At 37.8% G+C, this 22949-nt stretch overlaps 1 protein-coding gene and 1 non-coding gene across 2 annotated transcripts in view; both read left to right on the forward strand.

The window, feature by feature from the left end:
- Positions 1–22949, forward strand: part of RSF1 (remodeling and spacing factor 1) — a 160648-nt gene that overhangs the window by 117052 nt on the left and 20647 nt on the right. Inside the window, exons 6-9 of the mRNA XM_040255625.1 lie at positions 11367–13111; positions 14841–15047; positions 17542–17646; positions 18882–18961. Coding sequence (XP_040111559.1) covers positions 11367–13111; positions 14841–15047; positions 17542–17646; positions 18882–18961 — 2137 coding nt within the window. The remainder of the gene's footprint in view (positions 1–11366; positions 13112–14840; positions 15048–17541; positions 17647–18881; positions 18962–22949) is intronic.
- On the forward strand, positions 18212–18284 carry TRNAG-UCC. Its single transcript has one exon. It is a non-coding gene; the product is annotated as a tRNA-Gly (tRNA).

A 22949-nucleotide genomic window follows, 5' to 3' on the forward strand; every position in this document is an offset into this window, starting at 1 on the left:
TACTGTGGCCAGTGAGATCACGTTAAAACAAGTGGCATGGTGACATTGTTTAGTAAGTAGCCTCCAGTTAAAATAAATTAAAAAAAAAAAAACTGAGGGCTTTAGCCATTTTGGTAAAAAACAAAAACTCTTCCTTCATAGGCTGGAGGGCATGGGATCAAACTATAAGTGGGAGGATTGGCCTTAGCTTAAAATAGTGTCTCTCTTTTAACAGGTATGGGTTTACAGGTCTAATGATGTAAAGAGCTTCTGTCTCACGACTTCTGTTTTCTGTCTGAAATTGAAGACAGGATCATCTGAAAATGGGGACATGGCCGAAAGATTAGAGTATTGAGGAGAGTGAAAAGGAGTGAAATAGCTGTTGCTAGAAGAAAAAACAGTAAGGTTACTGGATGGTGTTCAGTTTTTCTTTCTGTATCCTCAGTAGCTGACACAGAGCTCTGCTTATGGTACGTGCATTGTGCCTATTTATTGTGAATTAATTTTGAATGTATGACACGAGTAGATTTGCGTTGCTCTGCTATCATTTGTTGCTTAAGCTCTAATTGACCATCTTGCAAAATGGTCAGTGTATTTTACTCAGGTTGATATACTAAGTGAGAATAAATGGTTTGAAAGATACTTAGCAGTACCATTTTCAAAAGAGCTATATACAGGAACTTACTTCTCTGGTGGTTCAGTGACTGAGACTCCTGCTCTCAGTGCAGGGACCCCAGGCCCAATTCCTCGTCAGGGAACTAGATTTCGTGTGCTGCAGCCAAGACCCGGTGTAGCGAAATAAATAAGTATTAAAAAAGAAACAAAATAAGTTATGTATGTATCTCATTTTAATGACATATGTGATTAAAATGTACATAGGTAGTTTTAATGACAACTCACCAGGCTTCCCTGGGACTCAAATGGTAAAGAATCCACCTGCAATGCAGGAGACGTGGGTTCGATTCCTAGGTTAGGAAGATCCTCTGGAGGAGAGCATGGCAACCCACTCCAGTATTCTTGCCCGGAGAATCCCATGGACAGAGGGGCCTGGTGGGCTACAGTCCATGTGGTCACAAAGAGTCAGACTCAACTGAGTGACTAAGCACAGCACCATGAATGGGAATAATGTAACCAGCTATACTTGATTTGTGCAGGACTGTCTCAGTTTTAACACAGCAAGTCCCAGGTCCTAGAAAAACCCTCGGTCCTAGGTAAACCAGAAAGTGTGGTGACCCAAAATTGGGTTGTTTATCATTTATCTGATTATAAACATAGTACATGTTCCCTGTGGAAAACTCGGGGAAGTATAAAACAAAAAAAGTGAAAATTAGTGTCACATGACCAAATAACAGCACCACTGCAGTCTCTTTCTTTCCAGTCTTCAGTTTAGGCACAGTTGCTTATTTGTTTATTTATTAGAATTGATATGATAAATACAGTTTTATATCCACCTTTTAAAAGTACATATATTTATGTATTTATTTGGCGGCATTGGGTCTTCCTTACTACACTTGGCATCTTTTGTTGTGGCCTGAGGGCTTAGTTTCTCCACAGCATGTGGGATCCTGGTTCCCCAGCCTAGGATCAAACCTGCCTCCCTTGCGTTGTAAGGTGGATTCTTAACCACTGGACCAGCCAAGTCCAGTGTCCTACTTTTGTACTTAACATTCTACTTTGAGAACTTTCCCATGGCTTTAAAAACTCTAAAGAACAAAGTTTGAAGTATGAATTAAGCGCTTAACAAATAATTGTTATTGACTGGTTATACTAGTTTATACTAACACCACCAGTGTATGAACACATTCTTTCACCATATTTTTAGAAACTTTGAATGTTATCATAAATAGGAACTTTGCTGGTTGGTTTGATTAAAATCATATTGCTTTTAAAATTTTAATTTCTTTGATTATAAGTAGAGTTTGAACATTTCATCTTTTGTGAATTGCCTGATCATATCATGGCTTATTTTCTTCTAGGACTTTTAGTTTTTTCTTGTGTTTTAACTAGTCTTTAAGTAAGTATATTTCTTAAAACTTTCTTCAATGCAGTATTCCTTAGTATCTGTTAAATGTTATGTAAGGGAATGCCAAAGAATGCTCAAACTACTGCACAGTTGCACTCATCTCACACGCTAGTAAAGTAATGCTCAAAATTCTCCAAGCCAGGCTTTACCAATACGTGAACTGTGAACTTCCAGATGTTCAAGCTGGTTTTAGAAAAGGCAAAGGAACCAGAGACAAAATTGCCAACATCGGATGGATCGTGGAAAAAGCAAGAGAGTTCCAGGAAAACATCTATTTCTGATTTATTGACTATGCCAAAGCCTTTGACTGTGTGGATCACAATAAACTGTGGAAAATTCTGAAAGAGATGGGAATACCAGACCACCTGACCTGCCTCTTAGAAACCTATATGCAGGTCAGGAAGCAACAGTTAGAAGTGGACATGGAACAACAGACTGGTTCCAAATAGGAAAAGGAGTACGTCAAGGCTGTATATTGTCACCCTGCTTATTTAACTTCTATGCAGAGTACATCATGAGAAACGCTGGGCTGGAAGAATCACAAGCTGGAATCGAAATTGCCGGGAGAAATATCAATCACCTCAGATATGCAAATGACACCACCCTTATGGCAGAAAGTGAAGAGGAACTAAAAAGCCTCTTGATGAAAGTGAAAGAGTAGAGGGAAAAAGTTGGCTTAAAGCTCAACATTCAGAAAACGAAGATCATGGCATCTGGTCCCATCACTTCATGGCAAATAGATGGGGAAACAGTGAGAGTCTTTATTTTGGGGGCTCCCAAATCACTGCAGATGGTGATTGCAGCCATGAAATTAAAAGACCCTTACTCCTTGGAAGGAAAGTTATGACCAACCTAGATAATATATTCAAAGGCAGAGGTATTACTTTGCCGACTAAGGTCCATCTAGTCAAGGGTATGGTTTTTCCTGTGGTCATGTATGGATGTGAGAGTTGGACTGTGAAGAAGGCAGAGTGCCAAAGAATTGAGGCTTTTGAACTGTGGTGTTGGAGAAGACTCTCGAGAGTCCCTTGGACTGCAAGGAGATCCAACCAGTGCATTCTGAAGGAGATCAGCCCTGGGATTTCTTTGGAAGGACTGATGCTAAAGCTGAAACTCCAGTACTTTGGCCACCTCATGCGAAGAGTTGACTCATTGGAAAAGACTGATGCTTGGAGGGATTGGCGGCAGGAGGAAAAGGAGACGACAGAGGATGAGATGGCTGGATGGCATCACGGACTCGATGGACATGAGTCTCAGTGAACTCTGGGAGTTGGTGTTGGGCAGGGAGGCCTGGCGTGCTGTGATTCATGGGGTTGCAAAGAGTCAGACACGACTGAGCGACTGAACTGAATTGAACTGAACTGAAATGTTATGTTCTTCCCAAATCTCACTGTGTAAGTTGGTCAGGTAAACTTTGAAGGATTTGAAATTAAATATTATCCTATAATCTACTTTAAAGACTTGCTGTTTATAAAGGTTGCATCTTAGAATGTTTTGATATAATATATCAACATTTAGTCCAGAATTTGTTGCCATTTCAGTTGTGTTCAATACATTCAGGAGGTGTTTGAGTGTCTTACTGCAAGTAATAATCCACGATTCTTCACAGAGTAATATTCATTACATTAGTAAGGCAGACATTTATAAGCCAACATTTGTAATTCTGGGTAATAATTAATGCTATAAAAGCCTATATAAAGCAAGACACTAATGCAGAAGAAGATACAGTGGTTAATTCTTTGTAGGGGAAACACTCAGGTAAAACTAAAATGGAGTAGCATTTGAGCTTGAAGGATGTAAGATTTTCCCGATAACATATATAATAATAGATCCAACCAGTCCATTCTGAAGGACATAACCCTGGGTGTTCTTTGGAAGGAATGATGCTAAAGCTGAAACTCCAGTACTTTGGCCACCTCATGCAAAGAGTTGAGTCATTGGAAAAGACTTTGATGCTGGGAGGGATTGGCGGCGGGAGAAGAAGGGGACGACAGACGATGAGATGGCTGGATGGCATCACTGACTCAATGGAAGCGAGTCTGAGTGAAGTCCGGGAGTTGGTGATGGACAGGGTGGCCTGGCATGCTGCGATTCATGGGGTCGCAAAGAGTCGGACACGACTGAGTGACTGACCTGAACTGAATAATAGCAATACCAACACTGAGTGCACCCTTCTATAATCATTAACAACCCTAGAAGTTAGTTATTTGACATTTTAATTATTTTTCAAAATGGGAAAATATGAATGAGGAGGTAAAGAAAAATAGAAATGGCCTTCTAGGCAATGTTGAGTGGTTAAAAATTGATTGCTTAAGGGAATTTTCTGATGTGACTAAAGGTTGTGGTAAGAAGGAGCCAAATAATGTATTATTGTCATCATAATGACTCCCAAACCATACTGTGTAAAGTGGTTTTCAGGCTTAAGTTTTTTAAAAACCCTCACAGCAGTTCCTTGAGTTAGGTATTCTGACTTCAGTTTTAAAGAATCCAAAGAAACTTAGATTAAGACAATTATCCCAAGGTCTCATACCTGACCAATATGTATATGTAAGTAGCAAGAGAGCTTTTAAGTTTTATCTGGCTCATAATCTTAATTTTTAATGAAATATTTAAATAAGCACATGATAGTATGAAATACTTAAATATTACGAAAATTTGCTTTTAATTTTTAAAAACTTAAAGATAGAAGAGGTAAACATTTCCCTTACCCTTCATTTTCCATTCCATTCCCCCTATGCTTATTGTCTAAGCAGTGCCACAATCCTGTGAGTCATGTAAATTTGCTATATATGTTTGTAGCCACACCAGCATATAGCATTATTTTATGTGTTTCAGAACTTCTACAAGTGCTATCATACAACCTCTCCTTTAGCATATTGCTATTTCACTCATCTTTCTGTTTTTGAGATTTATCCATATTGATCTTTATAAATTCATTTTTTTTTTTTGCTCGGTAGTGATTGTTCATTTTTCTGTTTGAGAGATATTATTTCTCATTTTCCTCTTTTATATCAGTGCTACAGCAAATATTCATGTACATATTTCTGTTTAGTTTTATGTAAGTTTACTTTCTTTGAGTAGAATTGCTAAACTATAGAGTATATTTCTTCAAGCTTTAGAGTAGATATTTCCAACTTGCTCTTTACAGTGTTTATGTTAATTTATACTCACTATAATTATATAACATTAGAGCAGAATCTGAAATCACTATGCTGTTTTAGAATTTCTCAAGTCTTGTCTTACAAGAAGAGAATTATAAGGAAATTAGAGCATCAGAGATTAGTTATTCCTTATCACTGAATAGATGACATTAAATGATATAGATTAATATTGTTGAGTATGGGAAAGAGCAAGTAGTAGGAAGCAAGAGTAAGAGGAAAGGAAATCAGACAGGGTTGTATTTGGCTACATGTATTTTCAAATGGAATTTTTTTTTTTTAATTGAGAGATTTAAAAAAATTCTATAGTGCTTTACAATTTTCAAAAGTTTAACACACATGACGGAGAAGGCAATGGCACCCCACTCCAGTACTCTTGCCTGGAAAATCCCATGGACGGAGGAGCCTGGTAGGCTGCAGTCCATGGGGTCACTAAGAGTTGGACACAACTCAGCGACTTCAGTTTTCACTTTCATGCATCAGAGAAGGAAATGGCAACCCACTCCAGTATTCTTGCCTGGAGTGGAGAATCCCAGGGACAGAGGAGCCTGGTGGGCTGCCGTCTATGGGGTTGCATGGAGTTGGACACGAGTAAAGCGACTTAGCAGCAGTAGCAACACACATGACTTCATATAATCCTATAATAACACTTTTTTCCTGCTCTATCCCTGTTGTACCACCCCGCTTTCCTCCCCCCACTGGTACACTGATTTGTTCTCTTCCTCTCTGAGTCTATTTCTTTGTTTTATTCAGTAGTCTGCTGTATTTTTTTAGATTCTACGTAAGGTATAATCATACAGTATTTGTCTTTCTCTGTCTGACTTACTTCATTTAGCATAATGCCCTCCAAGTTCATCCATGTTACTGCAAATGGCAAGCTTTTATTCTTTTTTACAGCTAAGTAGTAAATGGCAACCCACTCCAGTACTCTTGCCTGGAAAATCCCACGGATGGAGGAGCCTGGTAGGCTACAGTCCATGGGGTCTCGAAGAGTCGGGCACAACTGAGCGACTTCACTTTCACTTTTCACTCTCATGCGTTGGAGAAGGAAATGGCAACCCACTCCAGTATTCTTGCCTGGAGTGGAGAATCCCAGGGACAGAGGAGCCTGGTGGCTGCCGTCTATGGGGTCACACAGGGTCGAAGATGACCGAAGCAACTAAGCAGTAGCAGCAGTAGTATTCATTATATATATTTACATTTTTATACATTTCATCTATTGATGGACACTTAGGATGCTTCCATACCTTGGCAGTTATAAATAGTGCTGCTATCAACATTGGGTTCATGAGTCTTTTCAGATTAATGTTTCTTTCAGATACATACCCAAGAGTGGAATTGGTGGGTCATACGATATTTCTGGGCCTCCCAGGTGGCTCAGTGGTAACGAATCCTCCTGCTAACGCAGAGACGTGGGTTCAGTCCACGTCTCAGAAAGATCCCTTGGAGGAGGAAATGGCAACCCACTTCAGTATTCTTGCTGGGACAATCTCATGGACAGAGGAGCCTGGCGGGCTTCAGTTCATGGGATTGCAGAGTTGCACATGACTGAACAACTGAACACACATAGTATTTCTACTTTTAGTTTTTTGAGAAACCTCCAAACTTTTCCAGAGTGACTGCACCAATTTGCTTAGCCGCCAGTAGCATACGACACTTCCCTTTTCTTCATGTCCTCACCAGCGTTTGTTATTTGTATTCCTTTTGATGATGGCCATTCTGACATGTGTGAGGTAATTTTATTTCTTATAATAAAAAGTCATGTGGTAAGCACTCTAGGTCTGGTTAAGCAGCTCCATAAAGCCATCAAGTCCCCTTCCTAGTCTGCCATCCTTAGCATGTGGCTTTAATTGTTCCCTTTTCAGGTATTGTGTGCAGACTCTGGACAGAAAGAAGGGGAAAGGGCAGAAGGCATAGGTCAACTGCACCCTGTAAGTCTTGCCCAGTAGATTTCTTTATGCATCTCATTAGCCAGAACTCGTTCAAATGACCCTTAGCTTTAAGGTTTCTGAGAGGCAAGTACTTTCCTGAACAAAATCAGAATTCTAGTAGTAAGAAAGAAGATAGATACTGGATAGGCAACTAGCAATGTCCTTCATTATAATTTACACGAACATTCGATGTTTCATTACATAGTGATTCTGGTTGGGACGGGTGGGAGAGCACATAACAGGTGATTAGTAAATATTTGTTGTGTAAATGAATGAATGTGCATTAGAAACCCGCAATAGGTAACAGCTGTCTTGAATCCCTTCAAGTTTGTCAAGCAACATTGCTTCTGCATTGTGATTTTGGAGGTGAATTTTTCCTTGAGTATTGTTACTTCAAATTTCATGTCTCTTAAACTCATTTGCATCTTCCTTTACAGTTGCTTTTGACAAAACTTTGTTGAAAATGCTTATATAACTAAATGACCTTCTTACCAATTATGATAGTGCTTAAAGTTTCATTCAGTGTCCTGGTTTTCCTGTCTTCAGCTTTAGGGATACACCCATATGATCTATAGGAGCTACAGTTGTCATTGTTGTCATGTTTTTCTCTTGTAAGAGCTAACCCAACAAATATTGAATATATTGGGACTAAGAGAAATACAAGCCAGTGAAGAATAATTATTGAGGTCACTTAGTCAGCTTCTTTGTTTGTACATGAAGAAGTGAGGATCACTGAGTTTGTAAGATATTCAGAGATACACCACTAGCTGAATTAGGATTACTGAACCTAGGAGTCTCAACCTAATGTTACTCTTCATTTTATTTTGTCATATTGTTATTCAGATCAGAATCAGTTTAAAGGACTTAATCATTCATCTCCCCAAAAGCAAAGTGTCATTTTGCCTTTGGTGAGAATCACAGTGAGATCCTGAGTTGCTTTTTGAACCAAATCTATTAAAAAAAAAATTAAATTGTGTTCTATATTTCTGTATACTCTTTGTATTAAGCTAAAGTTATTGATAAAGATGGTAATCTGTATATTAATCGTTATCCAAGATATTTCTTGAATTAGATTTTCTGATACACTAACCAATGTCAATGCATAGGGATTTATTGAACCTGCTTAATAAGTGGGAAACAAAAGACATTCAGACTAGATCATTCCTGTCATGTCTTTAATTTTCGTAGTAACATACATATTTTTAAATTAGTGTATGACCATGTAAAGAGGGCGGAACAGTACTCTAATTTCAGGTTCTCAGTGGTTATCAGGTTCTTGAATTTTTTCACTTGCAGTTATGATTGAATGTAAACAAAATGGGTGATTTGTAATAAAAATACTTCTTAAAAGTAATACTAAATTCTCAGTTTAAAGAAGTCTTTATCTCACTTCTCTCCATTACCTTTTATTCCCATGCAAACTTTGAAACTGTCTGCTATATCAACTTGGCAGGAATCTGTTCAGAAAAAAATTTTTAATTCCTCTCTTGGTAAAAATTCATTTAAAATCAAAGTTTTCCCATTGCAAGGGTTCAGTTCAGTTCAGTCGCTCAGTCATGTCCGACTCTTTGTGACCGCATGAATCGCAGCACGCCAGGCCTCCCTGCCCAACACCATCTCCCAGAGTTCACTCAGACTCACGTCCATCGAGTCAGTGATGCTATCCAGCCATCTCACCCTCTGTTGTCCCCTTCTCCTCCTGCCCCCAATCCCTCCCAGCATCAGGGTCTTTTCCAATGAGTCAACTCTTCGCATGAGGTGTCCAAAGTACTGGAGTTTCAGCTTTAGCATCATTCCTTCCAAAGAAATCCCAGGGCTGATCTCCTTCAGAATGCACTGGTTGGATCTCCTTGCAGTCCAAGGGACTCTCAAGAGTCTTCTCCAACACCACAGTTCAAAAGCCTCAATTCTTTGGCACTCTGCCTTCTTCACAGTCCAACTCTCACATCCATACATGCCCACAGGAAAAACCATAGCCTTGACTAGACAGACCTTAGTCGGCAAAGTAATATCTCTGCTTTTGAATATACCATCTACATTGGTCATAACTTTCCTTCCAAGGAGTAAGCGTCTTTTAATTTCATGGCTGCAATCACCATCTGCAGTGATTTTGGAGCCCCCCAAAACAAAGTCTGACACTGTTTACACTGTTTCCCCATCTATTTGCCATGAAGTGATGGGACCAGATGCCATGATCTTCGTTTTCTGAATGTTGAGCTTTAAGCCAACTTTTTCACTCTCTTTCACTTTCATCAAGAAGGTTTTTAGTTCCTCTTCACTTTCTGCCATAAGGGTGGTGTCATATGTATATCTGAGGTGATTGATATTTCTCCCGGCAATCTTGATTCTAGCTTGTGCTTCTTCCAGCCCAGCGTTTCTCATGATGTACTCTGCATAGAAGTTAAATAAGCAAGGTGACAGTATACAGCCTTGACGTACTCCTTTTCCTATTTGGAACCAGTCTGTTGTTCCGTGTCCAGTTCTAACTGTTGCTTCCTGACCTGCATATAGGTTTCTCAAGAGGCGGGTCAAATGGTCTGGTATTCCCATCTCTTGCAGAATTTTCCACAGTTGCTTGTCATCCACACAGTCAAAAGCTTTGGCATAGTCAATAAAGCAGAAATAGATGTTTTCCTGGAACTCTCTTGCTTTTTCCACGATCCATCCGATGTTGGCAATTTGATCTCTGGTTCCTCTGTCTTCTCTAAAACCAGCTTGAACATCTGGAAGTTCACAGTTCACGTATTGCTGAAGCCTGGCTTGGAGAATTTTGAGCATTACCTTACTAGTGTTTGAGATGAGTGCAATTGTGCAGAAGTTTGAGCATTCTTTGGCATTGCCTTTCTTTGGGATTGGAATGAAAACTGACCTTTTCCAGTCCTGTGGCTACTGTTGAGTTTTCCAAATTTGCTGGCATATTGAATGCAGCACTTTCACAGCATCATCTTTGAGGATTTGAAGTAGCTCAACTGGAATTCCATCACCTCCACTAACTTTGTTTGTAGTGATGCTTTCTAAGGCCCACTTGACTTCACATTCCAGGATGTCTGGCTCTAGGTGAGTGATCACACCATCGTGATGATCTGGGTCATGAAGCTCTTTTTTGTACAGTTCTTGTGTGTATTCTTGCCACTTCTTCTTAATAACTTCTGCTTCTGTTAGGTCCATAACAGAACCATTTAGGTCCATAAGAAGGACCATTTCTGTCGTTTATCAAGCCGATCTTTGCATGAAATGTTCTCTTGGTATCTCTAATTTTCTTGAAGAGTTCTCTAGTCTTTCCCATTCTGTTGTTTTCCTCTAATTCTTTGCATTGAACACTGAGGAAGGCTTTCTTATCTGTCCTTGCTATTCTTATAGGTAAAATTAGTACTTAATGAATTCTGAAAACATGGCTCAGATTCCCTTAGCACAAGTTTAAAACATATATGCCTTGTCGGTAATCTCATTCAAAGATTATGATATTTACTAAATATGACTTTCGTTATACTTAAATTTGCACTGTTAGGTACTCCGTAAAAATTGTAAATATTAGCCAATAAGGTAAAAAGAGGAGTTAACAGGTAAACATAGTTTCTTTGTAATATAATCACATTAAGGAGTGTTACACAGTTAAGTCCAATTCTCTGAAGACATTTCATAAATGTCATAAAAAATGCTAATGTTTCCGTGAGGACAGTGGGGCAGCATGATTCCAACTTTGTCAAAAACACGTAAAACTAGAAGAAGTAACCTCAAACAAAATACTAATTGTAGGTATTCAGATTGTGGGCATATTTTCCATTTTCTGTACAGAATTGTTACTTTTGTAACCTGATTAAAACATAAAACATTTCCACACTGCCTTTTTCATGTTTTCTCAATGAAATGAAGTGCTCTATAACTTGCAGAGAACAGTTGTCAGTTTTTAAAACAAATGTGGTCTTTTGGAAATATTTTATAATGATGTATTCTTAGTTTCATGTTTTGAGCCATCACTTGAGCTTGAATAAATTATTTGAGCTGTATAAATATTTGCATTTCATTGAGAGCATTGAAGTTAAAAGTATAAAGCAGAAATCTTTCTAAATGACAGTTTTTTAATGTCTAAATGTTGTACTTCCGAGTTTGGTATTTTCTTTACTGTCTGCTTTCATCTTTTATTGTCAAATGTCCCGTGATAAAAGCCACCTCTTCTAAGAGAGAAACTTCAAATGGAAATATTTTTTATGTTATGCCTTATACATTTTATAATCTTGAATGCTTAGATTCATGTAAACTTTTTCTTATTTTTAGAGGAACAGAAAGGAAGTGCAAAAACGAAAAGTGAAGAGCGGCCAATAGATTCAGAAAAATGTTCTACACCCAGTGCTCTAGAAGGGACTACTGTGAAAATAGAAAAAGAAGGTGAAAAGGAACTTGGAAAACTGCCAGTCATAGTGAAGCTGGAAAAACCTGTGCCAGAAAGCGAAGAAAAAAAGATTATCAAAGAAGAAAGCGATTCCTTCAAGGAAAATGTCAAACCTGTAAAAGTGGAAATGAAAGAATGTAAAGCAGATCCTAGAGATATCAAAGGTAGTGTGGAGAAGTTAGAGCCTGAGAGGCTAGACTTTGTTGGCAATGTTAAATCTTCTCAAGAAATTACCGAAAAGTCTACTGAAGAAACCGAGAAACTTAAAAATGACCAGCAGGCCAAGATTCCACTAAAAAAACGAGAAATTAAACTGAGTGATGATTTTGATAGTCCAATCAAAGGACCTTTGTGTAAATCAGTTACTCCAACAAAAGAGTTTTTGAAAGATGAAATAAAGCAAGAGGAAGAGACTTGTAAAAGGATCTCTACAATCACTGCTTTGGGTCATGAAGGAAAACAGCTGGTAAATGGAGAAGTTAGTGATGAAAAAGTAACTCCACATTTTAAGACAGAACAGATAGAGACAAAGTTTTATGATACAAAGGAAGATAGTTGCAGCCCCTCTAAGGATAGAAGTGGCATCATGGAGGGAAATGGAGCAGAGTCTGTAAATTCTGTCATTGCAAGTGTAAAAATAGGTGATCTTGAGAAAGAAGTGGTCCCTTTAGGGAAAGATACAGATAATTCAATATCAGTCTTAGAGACCCAGAGTCAGAAAGAGCACATAGAGGAAACTGGTCCTTCAGAAATGGAAACCTCTCTTGAGACTGCAGAAATAGCAAAGGATCTCTCTTTAAAAACTGCTTTATCTACCACTGAATTCTATAGTATGAGAGTTGAAGAGAAGTCTCCCAAAAGTAAGAAAGATAAGCGCCCACCAGTCCTAGAGTGTCCTGAAAAGTCCAAAAAGACTTTTTTTGATAAGGACACACAAAGATTGAGTCCAATACCGGAGGAGGTTCCAAAGGCAACTGTAGAATCATTAAAGGCCGGGTCTCCTGAGACAGCTGAAACTTATCCATCATCTAACGTGACTGTCCACTGTGAGAAACTAGCCTCAGAAGTTGAGTGTCAGAATACGAGTTCACTTGAAGGTCAGTCCCTGGAGAAAGTAGACCCAGAAATTTTAAAAGTGGATTCTGAATCAACAAAGGTAGAAGTGGATAATCTGGACAATGCCCAGACCTCTGGTACAGGTGATCCTTCTGAGACAAAGGGTTCTATGCAAAAAAGCAAATTGAAATATAAGTTGATTCCTGAAGAAGAAAACACTGCCTCAGAAAACACAGAGATAACCTCAGAAAGGCAGAAAGAAGGCATCAAATTAACAATTAGGATATCTAGTCGGAAAAAGAAATCAGATTCTCCTCCCAAAATTGTAGAGCCAGAAACCAAGCAAGAGAAGACAGAAAAGGAAGAAGAGAAAACAAATGTTGGCCGTACTTTGAGGAGGTCTCCAAGAATATCTAGACCCACAGCGAAAGTGGCTGAAATCAGAGATCAAAAAGCTGATAAAAAAAGAGGGGAAGAAGATGAAGTAGAAGAAGAGTCAGCAGCTTTGCAAAAGACAGACAAAAAAGAAAATTTGAAAAAAGCAGAGAAGGATACAAATTCTAAAGTAACCAAGGTAAAATTTCTCCTACTCTGAGCTTCAGTTTTTATTAGAAATCTTTGACTTTTAAGTGTTTATAGCTTTTTACTTTTGGCTAAAACAACTCATTCAAAGATAGAACAGCAACAACAAAAAAAGCCTTTCTTCCTATATCTGAGATGTCTTACTAGTTATCTCCAGACATTAAATTTCAGACTATATCATCTTTTAAACTTTTTCTGTATTATAGGCAGTATAGAAATATATTCTGTTTGCAAGTTCTACAAGTAATACCTAACTTGTAACACTTGAAAAATGAAAATTTCTCACAAACACTATTAACGGTTTGGGCTGCATCTCTTTCCATCTTTTTTCCATATATTCCTGTCTGTGTTTGTAAATATTTCCCATGCACTTAAAAAATAAATTCATTTTTCTCTGAGTTTTTCACTTAACAATGTGTGTCTGAGCACTTTCCATATCAGTAGATAGAGTCTGCTTTCAGTTATTGATGGCCACATAGTATTCCATAGTGTGGATGTGCCTCAGTTTCTTTAACTGCTCCCTGATTGATTGACATTTAGGTTGTTCCCAATTTTTCACTATTACAGGCAATGCTGCATTGAAGATCCTTTTGGACATGAGTGAGTATTTCTTTAGAATAGAATCCTAGAATTGGAATTACTGGGTCAAGGGACATATGTATTTTAAGTTTTGATAACTTGCTTCTTTAGTTTCCAAAAGGCCCCATTAATCTACCCTCTCATTGCCAGTGTTTGAGAGAGCCTCTGTTTCCCCATTTCAGTTATTAGTCTTAGAGCTAGATTTTTTTTTTTTTTTCCTTCTATGACCTTCTTGTTCTAAACAAAATCTTATACAAGTCTTTAGCCAGCCTATGGAAAATTTGTTGTAGTTAAAGTGCTACTTTAAAAAAAAAGTGCTCCTTTTGTTTTTGATTTATTTAAGTGATAACATTGTTCTTAATTGTAAGTGGTCCTGAGTTCCTTGAAATACTAAATTTTTATTTTTTAAAATTTCCTCCTGTTGTTAGAGTTATTTTGGTCCTTGGTGAGGACTTAAACTGTAGGAGTTAACTGAAATATGACTTTAAAATATTGTGAAGCCAACCAATAGAAAGCAGTTCCCAACATTATAACATTAGTCTCTGAATAATACATTTTTTAAGTTTGTCAGAAATTTTTATGCAGTTGTGACCCTTTTCTCTGATATGAGAAATGTTAACAATGTGTGTGAATATAGTCAGTGTTCAATTATAGAGCCTTTGAAAAGTGCATGCCCTTTGACCCAGAATCCTCTTCCAGGAATTTATCCTAACCACAGAGGTTTATGTAAAAATTTTATGTTTCCAAGAATACATTGTTTATGAAGGTGAAAAAATGGAAAACTACCTAAATGTCTGTGTAGTTGTGGATTAGATATAGCTATGTGATGGCATATTATATATATATATATAATACACATGCACACACACACACGATGTTAGAATATTTTATCACTAGGGCAAATATTTAATAAGACAGAATGTTCATTATAATTCTCCCCTCCCAAAAAGTAGAAAAAAATAATGGAAATATATACCAAAATTTAATAGTAAGTATATCTGTTGATGAAACTACAGTAATTTTTCTTTTCTTCTTTGTATATTCACTAAATATTCCACAATGCATATGTAATCGGAAGCGTGTTGTTGTATTTTTTACATTGTTATTACATTAAATTGTCCTAATCTTTTATTTTACACAAGGTAAAGCCCAAAGGCAAAGTTCGATGGACTGGTTCTCGAACACGTGGCAGGTGGAAATACTCCAGCAATGATGAAAGTGAAGGGTCTGACAGTGAAAAATCATCTGCAGCTTCAGAAGAGGAGGAAGAAAAGGAAAGTGAAGAAGCCGTCCTAGCAGATGATGATGAGCCATGCAAAAAATGCGGCCTTCCAAACCATCCTGAACTAGTGTGTACCTGATCTCTATGGACAGTATGCAGATTATTGCCATGCTGTGGTTGTCTGAAACATTGTAACTTATCTGGGTTTGATCATGATTTCAATTTTTTGTGTGCAAAATCCTTTCTTTCTATTCTCAGATAATAACCTAATTCTAGGGAGGATCAGGATCTTGCTTTCATTCTACCTAGCTTTGTAATGATGTTTCCTCCACTTAAGCATGCATTGTTAATCTCTTCTCACAGATCAGTTCATTCAAATATTCCTATTCTGCTTTTTGGTTGTTTTTTGTTTTTTCTTTAAAATTTTGTTCTTTCCCTTTAAGTTACTTTATAATGTTATTTCTGAAGTGGCAGCTTCAAATGAGTAAGACCTGAAGGGCTTGTTGCCTTTCTGTAAAAACATATAAATAAGTCAAGTAATAACCCAGTAGGGTTTTAAACTTTAGAAATGGGTAGTTATGAAAAAAAATTGAAGAGGATAATTATAGACCAGATATATTCAGAAAAATAGTGACAGATTTACACGGGACTTTCTTATCTGGAAAGTAAGTTCTTCAGTTCAGTTCAGTTCAGTCGCTCAGTTGTGTCTGACTCTTTGGGACCCCATGAATCACAGCATGCCAGGCCTCCCTGTCTATCACCAACTCCCGGAGTTCACTCAGACTCAGGTCCATTGAGTCGGTGATGCCATCCAGCCATCTCATCCTCTGTCATCCCCTTCTCCTCCTGCCCCCAATCCCTCCCAGCATCAGAGTCTTTTCCAATGAGTCAACTTTTCGCATGAGGTGGTCAAAGTACTGGAGCTTCAGCTTTAGCGTCATTCCTTCCAAAGAAATCCCAGGGCTGATCTCCTTCAGAATGGACTGGTTGGATCTCTTTGCAGTTCAAGGGACTCTCAAGAGTCTTCTTCAACACCACAGTTCAAAAGCATCAATCCTTTGGCGCTCAACTTTCTTCACAGTCCAACTCTCACATCCATACATGACCACTGGAAAAACCATAGCCTTGACTAGATGGACCTTTGTTGGCAAAGTAATGTCTCTGCTTTTCAATATGCTATCTAGGTTGGTCATAACTTTCCTTCCAAGGAGTAAGCATCTTTTAATTTCATGGCTGCAGTCACCATCTGCAGTGATTTTGGAGCCCCCCAAAAAAACCCAGTTCCTCACCTAGATATATATTTTTGTAGTTTATGAGTGCTTTCTAAAGAACCTGTTGAAGAAGCACTCTTGTTATGCCCAGCTGTTCTGTTTTGAATGGATCTGACTTTGAAAGCAAGCTCTACCTATTACGTAGAAAGAGACATACAGATGCTTCCACATAGGTAGAGTTGTGTAGAGCAGAAACAAGTTATGTAAAGTTGCTCAGAACAGCTCCTGATACTTGTTGTGGGCTGAGGTAAAGCTATTTATTTGTGGTTTAACTTGCAGTTTTCTTCCTAAATGTGAAAATCGTATCTGGAAACTAATCAGTTAAGTTTATCATATCTCAGTAATTTCAGAGGGTTTAAGGAAAAGATATAGCTCTGAAAAGAACAGATGTCAAAATTACACTGAGAAGACCCTTCTGACTGTTTGTATGATCTTCAAACTGTAAAAATTAAGTCAAGATTTTTAAGTGGAGAAAGGCAAGGAGAAGATTTGTGATAGTGGTCTTTTCTGCCCTCTAAATCAAGTAAAAATCAACATATGTGTTCTTTTCCTACCATTACCTTTTTTTTTTTTTAATTGAAAGAATGCATCTTGACTAAGGAGGGCATGACAACCCTCTCCAGTATTCTGGAGAATTCCCAGAAACAGAGGAGCCTGGCGGGCTACAGTCCACAGGGTCACAAAGAGTCTGACACAGCTGAGTGACTAGGCACACACTAGGTGGTAATAGATGACAATGACAAAGAGGTGTACAGAATTGAGAAGTAAAATGAAGTAAGCAGAAATGACATCCAGGAAGTGGAGAAAGTTGCACCCTTCTTAGAACATACGGAGGATTTTTATTCGATTATCTTACTAACTGCTCTGAAAATCCCGTTTGCTGGTTACTGTGCCAAAGCAAATGATGTTGGAAACTGAAGATCTGAAATATGGTTAATTTCATATGCTGGATATTTCAGAATAATCTCCAAATAGAAATTTCAAGCCACTATTGTGCATTAAGTGGTAGGGGAATGATGCTGAATTAGATGTGGTCCTTGGGAACTTCCTTCGTGGGCCAGTGTTTAAGAATCCCCTTGCAATGCAAGGAATGAGGGTTCAGACCCTTGTTAGGGAACTAAGATCCCTTAAGCTGTGTGGTATGGCCCAAAAACAAACAAACAAAAAAGACCTGTTAAATTCCTAATTAACTGAGGGTTTTTATTATTATGCTTTATGCAGATAAAGAGTATAATATAGTGTATTTCTTAGTATCATGCTAAGATATATAGAAATGTCTTTATTTTAACTTAAGAGTTACTGAATATTACCCATAGAGATAGGTTGACATTAATCTATGGTTTATTTCAGATCCTTCTGTGTGACTCTTGTGACAGTGGATACCACACTGCCTGCCTTCGCCCTCCTCTAATGATTATTCCAGATGGAGAATGGTTCTGCCCCCCTTGCCAGCATGTATGACAACCCAGCACAGTTCTGGTTTTCCAGTGTCTGCTTTTATATTCAAATTAATATTTCTTGACAGCCACTAAACATTTTAATCTTCAGTTTATAGATATTGTTTATCTCTTTAAATTTCTGTAAAAGTAGAGGCTATTGATTAAAAACTACCTTTTGTTAATATCTTATAGGTCTTCCCTTTATTTTTCCCCAAAGGAATTCTCAAAGGACCTCTTCTTTTTACAAAATTATAATCTCTGGTTTATTTTTTCTCACATTTGTTAAAGGCACAGCCACCTCTCCCCTCCATGAGGATAATATACAAGGGAAGAAATTAGTTTCTTCCTGTTGTTTATCCCTTTGTTTCATCCTCTTTTTCATTTCTGCCTGCCTTCTTTTTGTCAGTTTTATAGATGATGTTATAATTTATGGACCATTATAATGGTACTATGAATAGAATCATGGATTCTATTTCTCTCATATCTTGATTCGGTGGATTTCTTTTAAAACCTGAAGAGTAGAATATTTTTTTTATTCAAAAGGTCCTTTCCAGTCTCATTTTGCTTTAAAATTTGGGAATTCCCTGGTGGTCCAGTGGTCTGGACTCTGTGCTTCCACTGCAGGGGGTCCAGGTTCAATCCCTGGGCAGGGAACTAAGATGCCACAAGCTGTACAGCATGGCTCAAAAAAAAAACACCCAAAGATGGTGGTCTTCATTGAATTTTTTTAGTTAAGTGGAATCATTTGGCTTAACATCACTCTAACAGCTCTATTCTTCAGCTCTATTTTGACCTATTAACTGTTTGGCATGATTTTGTAAATTTTTTTTCCATTCTCTGAAAAAAAAACAAAACAGTGATTGGCACCATTATATTTTCTTGTACATGTAACCTTCTTCCTTAAAAATGCCTTGGGATTTTAAAAGTTTTTTTAATCACTGTCATGTATATATGCTGAACCAAATGCTATTTTAACCATTAATTACTGCCAGCAAGGTAGATATAGAATATGTTTCACAAAGCTTCAAGTTTCTTTAACATGTGTGTTACTTCAAAGATACCCTGCCCATCTTCAGTAGAGTGGATGAACTGAAGTGGCATCCTTTATTTAATTACATACAAGGAACATTTCACTGTTTTCTCTGTGGGCCGTTATTAGCTCTCTTAGCGCTGTAGCTTTTGCTAATAGGCAAGAGATAAGTGATTGTGGAAAGGTGTTTAAGATGACACTCATCTGTTTTATATTTTCAGAAACTACTGTGTGAAAAATTAGAAGAACAATTACAAGATTTGGATGTTGCCTTAAAGAAGAAGGAGCGTGCTGAACGCAGGTACTGTGATATGTGTGTTAATGTTTCACTTCGGAATTTGACATCAGAATTATCTTCCAGTATAGACTAATGTGTCTGTATAAAGCAGAGATTGGTAAAACTCTTACTTGTGGGCCAAATGTGGCCCACTTCTTATTTTCGTATTGCCACCTAAGAATGGGTCTTTTTTTGTTTGTTTGTTTTTAAATGATTAGAAAAAAATAAAAACAAGTCATATTTCATGGCACATCAGAATTACATAGTCTGATTTCATTGTTCATAAATAACCTTTGCCATGCTCATTGTTTATATGTTATCTGTGACTGCTTTTGCACGACAGCTACAGAGTTGAGTAGTTGTAACCCAGACCATATAACCCAAGCCTAATATATTATCTGTCCTTTTACAGGAAATCCCTGATCTAAAGTTTTTATCATAACCTACTCTGAATAAGTATTGGCCCGAGTATTGTGGAGGATATGTGTCTAAGTATGTAGGGAGTTCAAGAAAACACAAAGAATTGGTCTCCAACTTAGTTCCCCATGGCTTCTCTTTGGGTGGGTAGAATTAACATTGGTGAAATAAAGAGCTTACTGACTGTAAGCAGTGATTCCCTTTTCAATATGCCCCTGCAGTATGGTCTAAAGCAGTTAGGCTGTGTTCCAAACTGAAGAGAAAAGATGAGGAAAACAAAGCTCTTGCTTAACTGGAGCTTATCGTCTACATATGAACCAGTGATGCCAATAAGCAGGCAAATTGAAGTACATCTAGAGCAATATTGGAACATTGTGGAGGAGCACTGTAGTTCTCCAAGGGCTTGGATTATCAGGGAAGCCCTTGGAACACAACTAGAGGTGATACAGATTGACATGCAGAGAAAGGATATTTTAGGCAAAGAGCACAATAAACGCATAGACAGAGTGTAAATGTGAGAGTAAGAGGGGTGGGGGGTGAAGCTAAAAAGAAAACTGAGGCCAGATGATAAACAGCTTTGCATAACTGGCTGGGAAATGTGGTTATTCTCTAGAGGTGGTGGGGAAGCCATCAAAGGAGGGATATGCATAATCAGACTTTAATTTCAGAAAAAAATACCCTGGTAACAGCAAGAAGAAGGAATTAGCATTAAGGCCATTGGAATAAAGTCTGTGGGAGTCAATGAGGTCTGAACTAGATCAGTCATCATGATAATAAAGTAGAGAGGCTGAAGAGAATTTTCATAGTCTTAATCAGTAGGACTTGATGCCCATGTATTCAGAATATGAGAAAAATCGAAGCAGTGTCTCCTTCGTTTGTTGCTACTTTAACTTCTACTGCTATCACATAGTATTACCCTAAAAAATTTAGTTTCCTTTCAGGCAGTCTGCTCATTCCATAATCCACACACTTTACTCTCTACAAAGGTGAGCATTAGAACTGGGTTCAAGGACTGGCAGTCCAGTGGTTAAGACTCAGTGCTCCTAATGCAGGGGACATGCGTTAATCAGTGTCTAAATACCTTTATATTTAGGAACTCTTACTGATAGTCCTATATATAGTTATTAAGACTGTTTTGATGTGCAAATTGCTCCTGTCTTAATTTTTGATGGCCTTCCCTTGTAGCTCAAATGGTAAAGAATCTGCCTGCAATGCAGGAGGCCCAGGTTTGATCTCTGGGTTGGGAAGATCCCCTGGAGAATGGAATGAAAGCCCACTCCAGTATTCTTGCCTGGAGAATTCCCTGTCCAAGGAGCCTGGCGGGCTAGTCCATGGGGTTGCAAAGAGTCAGACATGACTGAATGACTAAACACACTAATTTTTGACACTGAAAGAGATTCAAATAAAGATGCTTCAGATTAGTCATAATTAAGTCATAATTAAAAATTGGACTCAGTCTTCCTGAAATCTACCTGCCCTTCTGAGAAATGAGCAGTTTTCTCATGTTCTGAAGCTGATCTGATATAAAATTGTAGATAGCTAATAGGCTTATTCTTTAAGGACATGGAAGAAAATGGATTCTCTCTAAAAGCCAAGAATGTAAACCACTAAGAATTTGTCTCATACATTGTATCTGTTTGTCCTTTGGAGCCCTGTGATGCTTGTTGGGTTTATATGTGGAAAGATTGGTGAGCATTTACTTTTGCCTCCTATACTTTAGGAAATGCTGCTCTAGTTAAGAAATACTTTAAATTTTACAAATTTATGTGAAAATGTGCCACAATATTTGTTTACACTGTTGGTCTCCCATTTACTAGTTCATCCAGTTTCTCTTCTATCCTTGATAATCCTCTTTACTTAAGAGGACGTCTGTAATTGTGTGTGCCTTTAGATCACACACTAAATCCTATATGAGAGACCATTCTGACAAGGCAGGTTAACTGAATTGTTACTGTTGTTTGCTAATTTCCCCCCAGAATCTGGTTAACATAGCCTTCATTATTTATAGTTCTTAATGTATGTTTATATTAGAAGCTCTAAATAGCAAAATATGTGTGTTTCTAAAGTAAATAATACATTAACTGTAAATTTCAGGGGACTTCATCTCTTTTAAAAGTGAGCATTTTTATTCATCCAGTTTCAGATCTGTGAAACAATTTCTCTAGCATTCATCCTAACAGTTTGGAGCCTGGCTTACTCTCTGTGTCATAGTGCTAGAGCATCTTTCTCCTTGTTTGTGCTTTTAGTCAACATATATTGAACATTTATTGAGCACCTGCCTTGTCAGAATGTTCTCTCATGGTCTTTATGCCAGGCAGTGTAATCAAAATGAGGTATATAGTATATGGCTCTGGTATGATGAAAAAGAAGGATGTGTCAGTGAGTAATTAGTAACTAGCCAGCAACTGTCTATAGAACTGGAACTGTGATGCTTTGTGATGTCCGATGTTTCAGAAGTCCATGCAGCTGATTTGTAAAGTCCCTTCCAGGACTTGGTGCCAGAAATTATTGGGAATTCAAATAGCTCTGTACTTCCAGAGTACTGTTACTAGTGCTTTGCTAGCACAGAGTTGGGTTTAATCAGGGTTGGCATTTTCGAGGTAATATAACAGGCAAGGAGAGAAAAAGACAAGGAATTTGAAAGTGTATGCAAAGGAGTATTTATAATGATGGACCATGAAGTCTAAGCCAGGTAAGGGGGAAAGTAAGGATACAAAGGGAGTGCCAAACAGTGGAGAGAGAGTAGGGTCAATGGATAGAGTTTCCACTGGAGTCAGGAAATTGTCAAAATCAGTGTTCTAGAAGGAGTCAGCTGGGAAGTGAGTCAGTAGAAACCAGAAAACAGGTTCCTTGAAATTGAAATCTTAGAAGGCGTTTTGTGGTAATAGTAAGGTCTGAGCCCAATATGATCATTAAACTATTTGGTGAGACGGAATGGAAGATGTAACTTTCCATAAGGTTACTAAGCAAGAAAATTCTTTGAGGAGAAGTCATACTTACCTTTAAGATCTTACTCAGATATTAATATTACCACCTATTTAAGGTCTTTCCAGATTTCTCAGCTCTTTAGACAAAAATCTGTTCTTTTTTCACAGTTCCATTATACCTCTTCATATGGAGTACAGTCAGTTGTTAAATAATTGGGAGGGCAAGAACCATGTCTTATTTACCTTTGGATTTCCAAGTCTGACATAAATCATGACCTAACCTGCAACATGACTATATGTTTTTTCCATTGAGTTGAGAAGAGAAATAACGGACAAGTAAAAATAAAGCTTTTGCAATACAAAAGAGGAAATTGATATCACAACAAACTTGGTTAGAGACATGTCAGAAATTTTTAATAACAGCTGAAGTTTTGACTTATCCATGTAGCCCTCCCTGTTAATTTCAGCTGGTGCAGTTCTTCTTTTCCTGGTTTTTAGTTCATTAACTGTACTGTTTTAAAAAAAAGGTTTTGATTAAAATAGTTTTATTATTCTTATATGCCAGTTTTTCTTTAATAGCTTCATATATGTGTGCTAAGTTTCAGTTGTGTCCAACTTTTGCGACCCTTTGAGCTGTAGCCCGCCTGGCTCCTCTGTCCATTGGGATT

The sequence above is a fragment of the Oryx dammah genome, unplaced genomic scaffold (assembly GCF_014754425.2).
Source record: "Oryx dammah isolate SB20612 unplaced genomic scaffold, SCBI_Odam_1.1 HiC_scaffold_15, whole genome shotgun sequence".
Lineage (NCBI taxonomy): Eukaryota > Metazoa > Chordata > Mammalia > Artiodactyla > Bovidae > Oryx > Oryx dammah.